This window comes from Numenius arquata, chromosome 9 (genome assembly GCF_964106895.1).
Source record: "Numenius arquata chromosome 9, bNumArq3.hap1.1, whole genome shotgun sequence".
In the NCBI taxonomy this organism is placed as follows: Eukaryota; Metazoa; Chordata; class Aves; order Charadriiformes; family Scolopacidae; genus Numenius; species Numenius arquata.
The window spans coordinates 36,319,237-36,335,098 of record NC_133584.1 but is presented as its reverse complement, the minus strand read 5'-3'; the positions used below and the strand labels follow the sequence as shown (position 1 = coordinate 36,335,098).

Below are 15,862 nucleotides of genomic sequence, written 5' to 3'. Positions count from 1 at the left end.
CTCTAGCCCTATTTCATTTTTCTCTTTCTATGCATTTATTTACAGGGTTCACCTTTCTTCTCAGTCAGAAGCAACCTAGGAAATGTGAATTCTCCTTTTGACTAGAAGATCCGTATAGATATGCATCTACATGAACCCAGCATACTTGTTTCGGGTCCCTGGCCATGGCTTAATGCAGGACTTGGGTCTGCAGTTCATTAAAAAATTAAGATCAAACAACAGTGGACAGTTTGCTATTCCATAAGGGAAATATTCTCCCTTCCTATGGAGAACTGAATACTCGTTCAGTCTATACTGAGGAAACACAGCTTAAACAGTAAGAGATATTTTCCAATATCAACAAGAAACTGGACTTTGATGAACTCAAAATCTTGGCCAAACTGGTGTATCCTAGGTTGAAGGCTAGCTTTTAATAATTTGACTCTTACTTATACACAATGCAGTTGTATATAATAGTTTCTATAATCTTTAAAATGTTTATTCTACAAAATTCTCTGTAAGTTTCCCTTTTACTATATTAATATAAAATTTTCATTATTGATCTCTGCATTACCCCAAAGTATGTCTTGCTTCAAGAGACAAGCATATTCATCCCTTATCTCTTAAAGCCTTAAGCTCTGAATCAGGATCACAAAATACATGGCTAAGATGTTGCCATTCAAACTCCAGCAGTGCACCAGCCCTTGGGAAGATGTGATGAGAAGAACAGGTTAAGCCCAGTAAGAAAGATAGTCCAGAAAGTTTAGTTTCCTCGGAGGTGGAGAGCAAGATATGAGAGGTTTTCCACCAACTGGAAAAATGGATGTATTTATTTTTTGGCTTTATTTTCTGGTCTATTTTGTATTGCTGCCTACTTGCAGTAGCAATACTACAATGATTACTATTTCCAGAGTAAGGCAAAGGTGGATGTTAAAGTAAGGGCAAGTGAGAAAAGAAAAAAATAATGACAAGAGTCAGCCTGAAATATGTATTTTGGAAATTACAACAACCACATGGATAACACCTGGGCAAAAAGCTTTTCAAGATTGAGTCTGAATCACAAGGACACATAAAATCACAGAAGACCTCATGGAAGTTTATATAAGCTTGAAGAAGGTACCCAACTGTGTCACTAAAAAACTTGACAAGCCATGAAGAAAATAGAGAAACTGGGCTACCTGCTAGCTACGCAGACATCCTTCCCGAGGGGCAGGAACAGAACCATGTCCATGGGCACACACAGAGGTCTAGGAGGCTGTGGTAAGATCAAAAGGAGTTGCCTCCCTGACCCACAGAGGAAAGTTGATCTGAAGTAAGGAAACTGTACGCCTCCCCCTTTTTTATGTATGGGCCTTAGCATGCTCTGACGGAATACAAGAACAGCCCTGTGAAGTCAGAGCAAAGGTCCGTGTAGCCCTGTATCTGCCCTTTGATAACTAGCAGTGCATGAAGACATGGTAAAGAGGAGAGGAACAAAGCATACGGGTGGAGAATACTTTGTCATCCTCCATCGGTTTGGAACTTCTTGTCTCAGAGCCTCCTGAGCCAGAGGTGCTGTCTTCATATTAGAGCAGAGGAGTTTCCTTCTCTGTATTCAGCCCTGTTTTACAGCAGAGCTACATGTATGCGACGAACCACACCAGGCAGCCTCAAGCACCAACTCCATTCCATTCAAGAGTCTCAGTCTGCATGCTTCTTCGTCAGGTGCAAGCTGTTCTTCACCTTCAGTCATCCCTTTCACCTTGCTCTTTTACCCTATCTCTAAGTTATATATTTTGGCGGGTGAAAATAAAGACTGGTGGATTTTTATTATTTTCTTGTGTCTCAAAAATCTGTTTTGCACAATATAATTAATCTCTTACCATATATTCCTTAAAGCAAACCCTCAGATTCTCTTCACAGTTGAACTTTCTGAAGTCACTTCAGTAGGTTTGCACAAGGCTTTGACACAGGACCTGACCAAGGACAAAAAAACATACAGTATATAGCATATATACCCAGGCCACCATATGTGTGTCAGGAGCTCTCTTAATGAAAGATCTTGAGTTTAGTTCTTTGTATTTCAACTACTGGCCATATCTTGATAGAAGCTGTGGGAGTAATTGGTAAACTAATCAGTGTTTGGACATTCCCCAGTATTTCCATTATGTCACTATTACTAAATAAATGTATCTCTAATTTAAGAATATTGTACCACATACAGTAGGTTATGGTTATTTAATTTGAAAAAGCATGTACCGAGAGTAGGACACCTGCTTTTCCACATTAATTTGTACTTTTCTGTGTCATTTTTCTCTCTGCTACTTTATGAAAGTTGAGGATTTCATATCGCTACTCATCAAGCTTTGTATAAATGCAGTGTAGCTCCTGTTATATCCATATCTGTAATAGCACATTTCCTCTAATTCTAAGATTAGTGTGTGAAGTCTCTGGGCTTATGCTTAGATGAGATGGCCTTTGATTTGTAAATAGTATGAATCTTCGGGACTGTACTCTTCCTTCATCCGTTTAAAATCCAATAAAGCTCAACTCAACTCACAGATGTCATGAATCGTATAAACACCCTTTGCTTCAAAATCAATGTCCCCTTTAGTAAATCTAAATTAAATCTTAGTAAGCATGCAGTAGGAATATAAGTATCATTCATATAAATATTTATCCTTAATAATTATTCATATCATAAACTTATGGACTGGTGTCATTGTATATGTGATAACAATCTTTTATCTTCTGCTTGCATTCAGTTAGACCCATACATGGCAAGATGATCTGTCAATACAAAAACAAAGTGCCAGAACTGACAACTGGAAACTGATGGAAGTCACAGAGACGATCATCCATCAGCACCATCGCCTGAGCACCCAGGTCACTTAGGACAATCAGTCTTCTTTCTCATTACGTTCTCAAGATGGCGGTATCAGACTTATGGAGTTGATTCTTTTTGCCCATGAACAAACCATGTCTACAATAAGAACGTTTTTGGTAGTTTTGAGTCTTCATGAATCAGTGGGATTCCAATAAAAACATTCCAATCAATAAGATGCTTCAACTGGTCTTGCCCAACATTATGTCTCCAATGGTAAAAGGAAAGGCTATTTAGGCAAATGAGAGCCTGACCAGTTTCTGCAGTCCATTCCCCTCAAACTGCTGCAGCTCCACAACTCAAGGAGTAAGGCATATCCCTGCCTCATCCTTTTAGAATTCGATTTTATACCTATTGTTGAAGAATTTGTCTTACCGCTTATTGAGCTTGCTCATACCGTCTGCCTCCACTGCCTCCTGTGGCTACAACACCAGAAGTTTACTTCCTGCAGAGTAAAAATGTTCTTTATTTTGACAGTTGACTATGGATAGCTGATTCCCCAAACATGCTATCCAAGCTCGGTTTTATGAAATATCTGGTCTGGTATAGCTACTGGGGGGCTTCAGTTGATAAACTCAGGGAGCCCTCAACTGTGTGGAAGAATATCCAACATCGTTTGCCATCCCCTTTTTCTATCTTCTATACAAGAGCTTTTTCAGTATTTAAAAGGATCTGTTTAAGTTTTGTTCATCTCTTCTCATGGCTTTGTTTACCCATTAATTTTAAAGTTGGCATGGTGTACTGGCTATTAGGAGAGCGCATCATTCTCCTTAGTAACAACAGCAATAATGATGTCTTATTATTACTGATATTGTTGCTGTTATATACTGTATTGTTCACTTGTATTGCATGTGTGTGTGCGTGCTGCTTAAGATCTCAGTATAAGATCGGTTTCCCACTGAGCTGGGCACTGTCAAGGCACAGAAAAAACCCTTTTCTTGTACAGATACTAATGTAGCAAAAAAACCCCCAGGTCCTTTTTTCATGCAGATTTCCTCATTTAGAAAGCTATTACTGATCTCATTACAGCTTTTTGTTTATGCTAAGCTGGTACTCAACCACTGACTTCTCTAAAAGAAAGACCCAGTAACACTTGTAAACTTTATGTAATAAAAGTCCAACCAATTCAGTCAAGGTCAAAAGCGCTTTTGTGACCATCCATCTACCTTCCTACCTTTTCAAAAATAATTTTAGAAAATAGATTTGCTCTTTTAAAAATTTACATGACCCCACCTTTTTATGGACAAGTTTCCACAGAAACGCATTCTCCTTCCTGACCACACATTTTCATGGGATAAAAAGTGCGGTGTACTGACTAACTAGAAAGTACTAAGTACATTTTGAAAGTTTGTTCGTTTTACAGCAGTTTTCCCCCCCTTTATTTTTCATGAAAACCAGGGAAATTCTTTTTCAGGTGTGAGAAGAGTCTAATCATTTAATCCAGGTGATCCTCTGTCTGTAAAGGGTAGTCCATGAGTATACTGACACCAACGATTTCCTCGTGAGCGTTCCATTACCTGAATTAACTGCGCAGAAAAAGTCACTGCAGACTTACACTTTATATTGTTGTATAGATATTGTATTGTATATAGATGTGTATTTTTACTTTTTTTTTTTTTTTTTTTTTCAGAGAACCATCTAAAAAAAGTCATAGTAGAACCATGCTTAGCTTCAGATATAGGATACACCCTGCACTTACTATTGGCCAGCAACGGTTAGAAACAGTTTGTGCTTAAAGTCAGACTGGATGAATTATTGCTGATGCAGCGTAATTATCAGGGTTACACTGCATTGTCTTAAATGGCTCATGAAACAGCTGCCTGCAGTTATGCACCACAGGGTATGTATGATAGGAAGAAAGCCCACAAAAAGTTTTCCCTCTATTGCCATTAACTTAAACTGACAAAACTTGGTGTGCTTAAGCCTTGGCGCGCTTAAGCCACGCACACGTGTGACGTGCTGATCTATTGGCACTCGCGTGATCCTCCCAAGAAGACGGTCGTGGTTTGGGAGAGCCTTTCAGAGAGGGCTCCCAAACGCGGGACTGCTGCGTTGGCGTGCCCAGCCTGCGGGCAGGTGAGGAGGAGTATGGCTGGGGGAAGGCCTGGCCGCCATCGCAGCCAGGATGGGGGGGCTCTGCCTTCGGGTCCGGTTCTCTGACGTGAGACAGCAAAAGAAGGGTATTTTAAAGTCACTGAGCCGTGGAAAGCGTGCGCATCTACATGACTGAATTTAAAGGTCTCAAACAGGTACTGCGCCCTTGCCGTGACTTGCTCGCCCGTAGTTAACCTGGAAACTGTGACTGGAGGCTGATGGGCTTATTTTTTTCTTCAAGCCAAGGTTTGCTTTGAGTTTTATCTCCCACGCACACCCAGCTTCCAGGGTCCCCCCGCTTTCTCCAGCGGGAACGCCGATGTGTGCGGCCGGGCCTGGAGCCGGGACCGGGGCTGGGGACGGGACCGGGGCTGGGGACGGGACCGGGGCTGGGGACGGGATCGGGACCGGGGCTGAGGCTGGGACCGGCGCCTGCCCCACAGCTGCCGGCCGGCCCTCCCGGCGGCCAGGGCGGGCCGGGGCGGGCCGGGTCCCCGCCGCGCCCCTGAGAAGGCGCTGCCCTTGGCTCCGCGCAAGGGCCGGGCTTCCCCAGTTCAGACAAGCCCTTGCCCCGCTCCCGCGGCGGCGGCGGGCTTGGTGCGACACCGTCCTGACATGTTGTAACTGGTTTCCACACCCACCGCGCCTGAAAGCGACGGGAAGTACCTGCGATGAGCCCTGCGCCGCCTTGACTCGCCGCCGCCACCGCGATCGCAAGCAGCCGGGTCGAGCTCCGCAGGCGAGACCCCACCGCGGGGGCACCGGCGCAGTAAGTGGGTCTCCCCCGGGACGGGCAGGGGCTGCCCCCTCGACGGCTCCGCCGGCGGGTGCGGAGCCGCGGGGCGTTTGAAGCGGGGGGGGCATCGCGAAATGCGATGGCGGAGGAGGGGGGCGGCCGTAGAAGGGGCGGGCCGCCCCCGCGGCGCCGGGCTCCCACGCCGTGCTGCCTGGCCGTGGCCCGGGGTGGGTGGAGGTGGGGGGTGACAGTCGTGAGGTGTCCCCAGGGCTGAGGCGTGCCCCGAGCACGTGGCGGTGCCATCGGAGGGCTGGCGGCCTCCGTTTTGCCTGAAAAGTTAACTTTCTGGTTTGCAAAAAAAAAAAAAAAAAAAAAAAAAGACAAAAGAAAAGGAGCAGGAACGCTTGCGGTGGTGTTTTTTTCACTTGAATTTGATGGTCTTTGCATCCACGGAAAATGTTGTAATTTGATTTATAGTGGAATAATTGCCTGTCACTGGTTATTGTAGGTAATTATTATTTGCTCTTGATACCGTTCCTTAATAGAAAGGTTGGTGGAAGGCAGCTGTTGTAAAACGCCTGTTTATTCTGTTAAAGGCTGGTCACGCCAGGCCCTGAAGCAGTGGGGAGGCTCCTCAGCGGAGCCACGGGTCAGAGGTGCTCAGGTGGATGCCCCAAAAACCATACCTGAGAGAGGGGCCTACGACAAGATGTTCCCCTGGTTTAGATTTCCCTTAACCGAGGTGGCAAGGTTGAAGCTTTATGCAGAACCTGACCAAGTAATCACATTTCCTTTGGAAAAGAAATAAGGACATCCCGAGGAGAGCACCATGGCCAGGGCCTTGCCAAGGACCGGCTGTACGAGCCTGAGGTTAGAGCTGCTCCCCAAAGTTGCTGAATAGGAAATTTTTCAAATCCTGAGAATATTAGTAAGGCAGGGAAGTTACTTACTTGTCTTTAGCTCTAGCCTGGAGGACTGTGCTCCTGGAACCACTGCAGAACATTGCATCATTTTCTTCAGTGGGTATTTGTCATCTGCTGCTTTTGTGGAAGCTGGGATTCTCTGTCTCTTTCTGCAAAAAGGCACATTTACTTTTCTTTCAAGGATAAAGCTCTCTTCTTGCTGGGTTCCTGATAATGGTACTGGAAGTCTGAGCATGTTAATAGAAGGACAAGATGATCACATCAGTGCAGAATTCAGAATTTGTGTTCTTCAGCAAAAGATTCAGTCTTAGCAGCTGCGTTGGAGTTTATATTCAATGTAAGCCCATTAATAAAAAAAGTTTTAAGTAATTGATCCTTGCGTCCCAAGGAGAGAAGATGACTGATACGCAGGGGTGGGATTAACAGCCAAGATTATTTCTCAGAGGATGAACAATAGCTTTCCTTGTGCTAGTAAAATTTGTGATCATGTACATGAAGTCTGATAAACCTCTGGACACCTCCAGAGATGGGCCTCATTCTGCACAACCTTGCTAATAGAATTGTTGACCTGAGGAGAATCTTTGAAGAATCAAGTTGATTGTGCAGAAATCATTATACATGCTTGAAGAAGACACTGAAAAGTTTATTTTAGAATTTTGGCTAAACCTGCCTCTCTATCCAAAATTATATCAGTTTCATAGGTACATTTCCTGCAAAACAGCACTTACTTTCTAAGGAGGAAAATATCTGTGTCAAGACATCTAGAGCTTTTGTCAAATATACCTGAAGCCATCATTTTTACTTGGGAGTTTTCTTCTGTTTCTTCTCATGAATGTGTCAAATGCTGATGTCCTTAATTCCAAAAGCCAGAATGAGAATTTTTTCATTTCTCTCATCTGTTCTGTGAATTACTTCCACGCTGATAGATTTTACATTTACTTTCTTAAATAAATGTGCACTGCTTTAAGCTTCTTTTATAAACAGCACTTGTAAATCAAAGATCAACATCAAAGATGTTCACTGTAAAATAACTACTTTTGTTTGGAAGACACTGCACTAGAAGTCTCACCTTTCCAAGATTACGGTATATTTATACCCTGCTTTCAGGGTATAAATTTCAGGTCTGAGCATAAGTTACTGCATTTGACCTATGCCACAATTAATTCAGTCATTGTTTTCAATGAAAATTCAAACAATGTTACAAAAAAACAAATCAAAAGAACCAAACAAAAAACGCACATGAGCCAGCACACACATGCAATAGTTTTTTGCCTTTTATTTGTTCACAACATTCAATATTTTATGTTGCATAACTTTACATATTAAGTATAGCCCTGTTCCCTTATATTATTTTCCAAGGAAAGAGTGAGAAAAAGAAAAAAGGGATTAAGACAAGCTTTTGAAATAAACACTTAAGTCTTTCTCAACTGTATATATGCAGTCAGTGGCAAAATTCCTGCTTTTGGAAGTATATCCATTCCAAAGTAGTAAGAATTTTAGAACTGTCTTTCATTTGCCTTTGTAAAATCACATTTAGTCTTAAATAAGAGTAATAATAAGACTGACTGTTTTACTACACTATTTAGAGAGTTTCTTGTCCTGGAGGGCCCTACAAGAGAGGTGTATTAGATTCTCAGGGAAGTCACCTGTGTGAGTGTTCAGACTCTTCAGAACAACTCAGCTGAGTAACTATGCATTCTGTACTCTCGGTGGTTTTTCATTCTTCATCTAAAATGTCTTGAAAACCTGCTCCAGATGATTGGCTTCCTTGGGACGCTGATGCAAAGGTGTTAATTTTACAGTATTGTAGGAGTTTGACCTTTGCCTAAACCACCTGGTCGATTCTCCATCACCTTACACCACGGGCTGCGTCTGCATCTAGGCAAAGTGAAATGGTATCACTCCTGTTTTACAACATTTTATTTCTACCTGTGAGAGCAGTGTAGAATGAAGCCGTGAATACCTGTCACAGGAATACATGTAATTCTCGATCGGGGGAGAACAATCGGATCCCTTTCGCTTGCTGCTTTCCAGTTCACCACAAAGAGCTACTCTGGAAGCTGCCAGAAACACTCCTTTCCCCCAGGCTCGAAAGCAATCCTATCTGGGAAGATCTACCCTGCTACTTGGCTGAGAGACAGGATTCAAATGGAATTATTTCATATGACATGCTGATGCCAGCCTCAGATCTGGATTTTTCTTTCTTGGTCTTTTTTAAACTCAGACTTCCCAAGTTCCTCAGAAATCTTAGTTTGATTGAACATTTAATTGGACTTTGGAGTATCAGTACTGTACAGAGATTTTGATTTTCATTCCTTTAGGTTGGTATAGGTAATTTAAATTTCCTTTCAAGAAGGTTTAAACTGTTCCCAGCAGATGGTGGAACGTGAATGCACTGTTTGCAAAAATATCTGAAAGGTCTTGATGTGAAGAGAGAATTATGTTTATATGCCAGCAAATGCAATCAGAGCTCTGTACGGCTATTCCTTGATATTATGCTGCTACGCTATTAATTAGGCTTATAGGGAAACCCAATGTTAACTTTCAAGCTATACTTTGTATGTGCCTTTTGTAACTATTCAGCCTTTGTTGGATGTCCTTCCTACTTTCTGTCTTTCTCTTCAGCTTCATGCCCTAGCCATGGAAGATGAAACAGTGCTACAATGTATCATCTTTCTATTTCACATGGCCATGCTCATGCCATTCTCATGAAAATTCCCCTCCTGCCTTTTTTTGTTGTTGTTGTTGTTTGTTTGTTTGTTTGGGGTTTTTTTGTGGCTTACCGGCCCAGTGCAGAAATTCATTGCAGTTTAGGTTTTAGGCGAACGGTGGAGTTGCTGGAGGCCCATAGGGTTGCACAGACATGAAAGAAGAAACGTTGGCCATTTGTCCTGTCTCTACCTTACATCCCAAATTGTCGGAGCAGGAACCAACCCTCTCAGCCCTTGGTAAATGAAATAAAAAGAGGGTAAGAATGAGTTTATAAATCATCAGCAGTAAACAACTTATTATTAATGTTTTGGAAAAAAAAAAAAAAAAAAAAGATTAAAGCAGCCGCTCCTTTTGGCAGAAGGAATGTGCAGGGTGGAAACTCGACATCAGATTGCTGATTCAGAGTTTGATCCCAGATGTGGGAGGAGAAATCTTTTTGGAGTTCCTCATAACTCACTGAAATGAGGTAGGCTGGTCCTGCTTGGGAGCAACAAATGGATTAGATCAGCATGGGAGAACAGATAGATAAGGAGAAGGACCTAAATGACTCTGGTTTCAAAGAAGCCAGAGAAAAGGTATGTGTTCCGGAGAAAGATTAATGCATCAAAAAGTAGGAAATGTAATTGATTTCTGAAGTGTTTCTGAACACTACTCTGCCAGTTGTTATAAAGACAGCTTGGAAACACAACCTACAGTAGCGTATTGGAACTTGTATTGGGTATGTATTGCTGTTACTGTACATAGCTCTGCTGTAGCTTTTATTAGAAAAACTTCAACATATCACTTAATTTCATATGCATTTAGTTTTGCCTTTTGCAGAAGAGGCTCTTTATCTAGCTCTTTAATAAAAGAAAAACTTAGAGCAACATTACCAGAAAATTATTTTGAATATCTGTGTGCTTGTCATAGATCACTACAAATATTCTGATTGATTTCTTATTTTCCTTTCTTTACAGATACATTTCATCAGCTCACGAATGGAAGTTTAAGAGTTGTTACACAAAATATACATGAAAATGGAAACTTCATCTTTGCTGTCATCCTTACATGATGAATGCAGATCAGACAACTATATTGAACCTCATTACAAGGAATGGTACCGAGTAGCTATTGATGCTCTAATTGAAGGAGGTTTAGAAGCCTACAAAGAATTTCTTTCCAAAGAGAGATGCTCAGAGTTCCTAGCAGATGAGGAAATTGATTATATTTTGAACAATGTCCACAAACTTCCCCAAAACACAATTTATTCCTCTAACCATGCCATTGATGACACCTCTTCCTCGGGAACCTACTGGCCCATTGAATCAGATGTGGAAGCTCCAAATCTTGACTTAGGTTGGCCCTACCTGATGCCTGGAATTTCTGGTGGCACAAATATTGATCTGCTTTTTCATCCACCACGAGCACAACCTTACACCATAAAGGAAACTATTCGGAAGGTGATACGAGATGCAAGAAAGGTAAACTTGAAAAATATTATTGGGAAAAAAATGTGGCAATAATAATCTAGTTGGTGTTTTACTACAGGTTCTTTTTTTTTTTATATTATTATTCTGTCAGGAAAAGATGGTCTGGCTGCTTAACAATTCAAACAGAAAGGTTTTCCCAGACTGAGATCAGTCCCTTGGTATCGCATGCACTGATGTTACTAACCTTATTTGCAAGGGATCAGGAATTAATTGGAGGGATCATTGAAGCATAATTACCATTTTACTGTAATGCTACCAGTCCATGAGAAATTAATAGATAATAAGCACACCTTTTCTTTGACCTCAGTTGAATATCCCTCAAGTGATGCAAAAGTTTGGCATGGTACCCAGTTGTTAGAAGAAAATAACACCTTGTTGTACATGCGACTTGTGTACCTTGAGTCTCAGGTTTTGTGATTTTGCATTCCACCTATCCTTGCAGAAATTAGTCAGGAAGTATAACAGAGAGCTCAGAAGAAAAAGAATGAGGTTTAGGCAACAAGGAAATAGAGTTGAGTTGGGTACCTTACCTTGATTTCTGAGTAATGAGTAATTTATAAGAAATATGAACACGTCTCCAAATGTACTTGTTTCCACTTAGGGGCACTTGCATCTTGAGTTTCCTAAGGTACGCCCAGCTCACACCTCGGTGACAGGGTGCTGTATGTACAAACCGTCTGTTGCTTCCCAGTGTCAAGTTAAAAAAAAAAAACAAACCCACACCACCAGAAAACCGAAAGAAGTCTTAGTATGCAGTTCTGTTTGACCCTGGGCCACGTTACCTCTTTAAACATACGTGACAAGGTTTCAGAAGTATTCCTAGCAAGTATGTCACGCTCTCCTTTCTACCCCGTGAAATAAACTGGGTTCTGCTTGACTCTGCGGGCTTTAAATCAATAGGACGGGCTATAGCTCAAGTGCATCTGTAAACACTTCAGTGGCTGAAACGTGCATGTAAGTGTGTGCAACAGAAACGGCCTGAAAAGGGTGGGGAAGGGAAGGATGATGTCATTTTAAAATGTCTCTCCTCTATTTAGATAAAGCATATAATTTGTTGCCATAATAGAGTTATCACTGCAGTTATTTATCCTGCAGTTTTGAGTCTAGAATGACTGTATGCTCAAGGAAGAGGAGAATTAATTCTTTCTCTCCCTCTTTGTCCCTTTCAGAATGAGATTTGGTGTTTTCTGCTTTTGTATGTGGTGGAGCTTGACTGTGACTTGCCCAAGATACTCTATGGTCTTTCTCAGCTGCAGCTCCTCAGCTACCAATGTATCCACTGTAAGGGAAACCACAAAAATAACAATTAACTCTGTTGCCAAGACTAGTTCAGTTTTGCTACAAGGTCTTGAAATACCATGAAGAAAGGCCGTTTCCCGTTAGTTGCCATGCTTTTTGGCTGGCTGCATGCAGTCCACTCCCTTTCCAGCAGCTCTCTCAGCTGGTGGTACTGCCTTGTAAAACTCCATTTTAAGGAGTATGCCTCCTCCGAATGCAGCTACGGAGAAAAATTAGGTGTGATTCTTACGCCTCTTTGGAAAAAGGTTGAGTGCATAGTATATTGACTCTCTAATGTGCTTGGTGGCTCTTCCGGTTTACAGAGAGGATGTTATGCATGTGTCACTGTCAAACCTGACAGCTGAAAGGTTTGTTTAGTTGATCAGCACAACCTCAACAGCAACAACCATAACATTTTTGATACGGTGATATGGGTTGGTAGCTTCAGGAAGCAGCAATTAAATCTAAAAGACAGTGTTGTTCAGCCTCTTCTGTCTGCAGACGCATAAGGAAGTTTAAAGGATTTCTAAGTAAGGTAAAGTAAGGTAGTTAAAACATGCTTACAGCAGGCAATCACTTTGTAAACAGGCTAACCTACTTCTCCTAAGCCACTTACGAAAATGTAGTTATATTAAACAGGGTTCTTTGTTATGAAGTAGTGGAGATGTGTAGTCATATGCGAATATTCAAAGGAAATAGGAAAAGGTTACACATGAAAAACAGACACCTGTAAAGAATAAACAAGTTCTTCAGCAAATCACATTAAACCAATACAGCTCCAAGCAAAATCTATGGGAATTTTGGCAAACTTCTGTGGGAAAATAAACAGACTGTTGAAGGCCGGCATATTCATACCACGAAACTTTAAGCATCAAACCTGAGTGCCTGAGTTCAGACACTGATTTCCCTGGGCCACCTGAACACTCGGTGCAGTAGGAAACCAGCTCCTGCAAGGGCAAGGCAGAGAATGTTTCTGCACTGATTCACCCCATGAAGGAACCCATTCGATATATATTTAAACGTATATACTAGCCCAAAAATTCATGAAGGGCACTGAGCCAGTTGAAACCTAGATTATTTTGAATATTTTGAGATATGTAAGGATAAGATGACATTATTAGTGGACTCACTCATGACCTCTTTCATGCTTGATGCATCACAGTGTCACTACTTAAAATGATCATTACATATGTTAATTTTGACCTTAAGAAGACATGTTGTAAACAACATTAAGCAACTTGCTTGCTGACAGTGATTTTTCCTGACTAAAGAGGAAAATCATTTGTAAGCCTATGCTACACCAGACTGAAAACAGTGACTATGAAAAAGTGTCGTAAGAAAATCTTGTGACTTACATGTTTCTTAAATGCATAATCTGTATAAAAATTATGCACATCACCTTCATGGTAAGTACAGGCAATATAATAGTGGAGTTTTTCTTGCAGAAGATGATCAATATTATTGAATCCTAGAAAAATGAGTTAACCATTTTAACCACTTTAAGGAGATGAATCCATACTTGTGATAAATGTTTTTTAACCTATGTTAGAGTAAGAGAACTGTGTCATACATAGGATGGCATTACATTACAGTCTGTATTACAGCACTTCTGCAGAATAGGTGTGCTGTTAGTAGTGATGTTAGCAGAGTGCCTTAGGTCAAACCTAATATGTCAACAGAATTGGTTTACTGTTGGTGTAACAAGACCTCATCTCCAGATGATACAGCTTGCCAACCACCCTCCTCTGTCAATATAACCTGTGTTCATACAAGGAGGCTGTTTGGCGTGACTGTGTCAGCTGGGGAGACATGGGTCTTTTTCAGATGCTGATATAACCAGGTGGGGAAAAAGCACTGCGAAATTTGTCTGACATTATTGATGGATGGACTGTTGCAACTAAGCCAGTAGCCTTATTTCTTGTGTGTTTTGGAGGCTTCTACCTTTAATCGTTGGCAGGTTTCTGGCTTCTCTGAAGCTTGAGGTGCTCCTACAGCCTGACTCAGCTCGACTGGGCTGTCTGAACCGCAACTGATAATGATTAGCAGTTTTTCCTGAGATGATTATTCACCTGGGAAATGGTATCAAGATGTTTACTCATCTGTGTCAGGTTAATGTGAAATTTCCTTCTCTTACTGTAAAGTAACACAGAGACTTCAATAATGAAGCGTCCTCTCGCTATATGACTTTTCGTAAGGGTTGTCTCAAAACCATCAGTTATGAGGCTTGTATGTGTGTGCAAGAAGCAGCTTGTACTATCTTCACAGGCATGATTGACAGACTGAGGCAACAGGGAAAGGACAGGACAGAGCACCAAAGGGTCCTTCTGGCAGTGTGTTTTTCTGTTACTTCATTAACTGAATTCCTCTCTCCACCACCCAGACATTCCTACATAGTTTTAGAGAGAATGCATAGCTCTGAGTCTTTTAGATTGATATCCAAATAAGGATCAGCTCTTCCTGGAGAGAATTCAAACCTGTTTTTTAAAGAACCATGTTGTTTAGACAACCCAAGGGTTCCTGGTTTGCAGCACAAACCAGAAAACACTGAAAGATTTCCTGACATACTTTAGGGAATTTCTGATGGAATGTAAGAAGTTGCATGCTATTTGATAAATATGCAGTACTTTTCACTGATTTTTATTTTATTCAGATAGACTATCAGTCTTAAACCTGGGTTCATAAAATCAGTGACAGTTGTGAGACTTTTAAAAATCTTATTTGGTTTTAGAAGCTTAAGTAGAAATTTAGGTGGTTAGTGTTTTATCATTTTGGAAACTCAAAAAGGGCAGTTGTTTTTGATGAATTACTCATGATTGGACTTTTTAATGTGAGAAAGGGTTGTGAAACTTGGCCCCTTGGGACAGAATTAAGCTGTAATGTGAGTGTAACATGTTATTAAGTCTTGCTAGACCCACTGTAGGTAGACCTTTAGTAAGTCAGAAAGGATTTTCTTTGAATTCTCGTGAGAGAGTTATATACAAAATCTGATGCCTGTGTTGTCTTCTAGAGTAGTGGACCTAGTTAAATAAACAAAAACAGTTGACTCATTTTGCAATCATATAAAAAAGAAATATTTTCTCCTGATTTGCTTTTTGTTTGTTTGTTTGCTGCTTGTTTTGGTTTGTTTCAGGCAAGAGTGAGAGGTTTGGTATTGTAGAAAAAATGATTATTCACTATGGATCTCATTTGACTGTGTGTATAATACAGTAATAATGATCTAGTACTGGCTGCATTCTAATATGAAAGAAAATGAAATTCTTTACATGCCTAGATGAAGAGTGATGTTTCTATACAGAAAGAAACTTGGGTGTGTTGAGCAATCTTTTTTTTATTCTCTCAACAATACTCTTTGCCAACTATTTTGAATATAATTTGAACACAGACTGGAACAACGATAATGCTTGTGGCAATGCTTGTCTTCATAGAATCACAGAATGTTTTGGGTTGGAAAGGACCTCAAAGATCATCGAGTTCCAACCTCCCTGCCATGGGCAGGGACACCTCCCACCAGACCAGGTTGCTCAAAGCCCCATCCAGCCTGGCCTTAAACACTTCCAGGGATGAGGCATCCACAGCTTCTCTGGGCAACCTGTTCCAGTGTCTCACCACCCTCACAGGAAAGAATGTCTTCCTAGTATCTAATCTAAATCCACCCTTTTTCAGTTTAAAACCATTACCCCTCATCTTCATCACTCGCCTTTATCACTGGACTCCTGGATAAAGAGTCTCTCCCCATCTTTTTTGTAGGCCTCCTTTAACTACTTAGCTCATTAATTGCAGCAGTCCAAGCAGATGAGAGAGAAGGACT

The 15,862-nt window shown here is 41.2% G+C and overlaps 1 protein-coding gene across 1 annotated transcript in view; it reads left to right on the top strand.

Moving 5' to 3' along the window:
* The first annotated feature begins 10,323 nt into the window (after positions 1-10,323).
* The window catches only part of FAM83B (family with sequence similarity 83 member B), a 45,696-nt gene continuing 40,157 nt past the window's right edge, over positions 10,324-15,862 (top strand). Inside the window, exon 1 of the mRNA XM_074153891.1 lies at positions 10,324-10,767. Within this exon, the coding sequence (XP_074009992.1) occupies positions 10,324-10,767 (444 nt within the window). The remainder of the gene's footprint in view (positions 10,768-15,862) is intronic.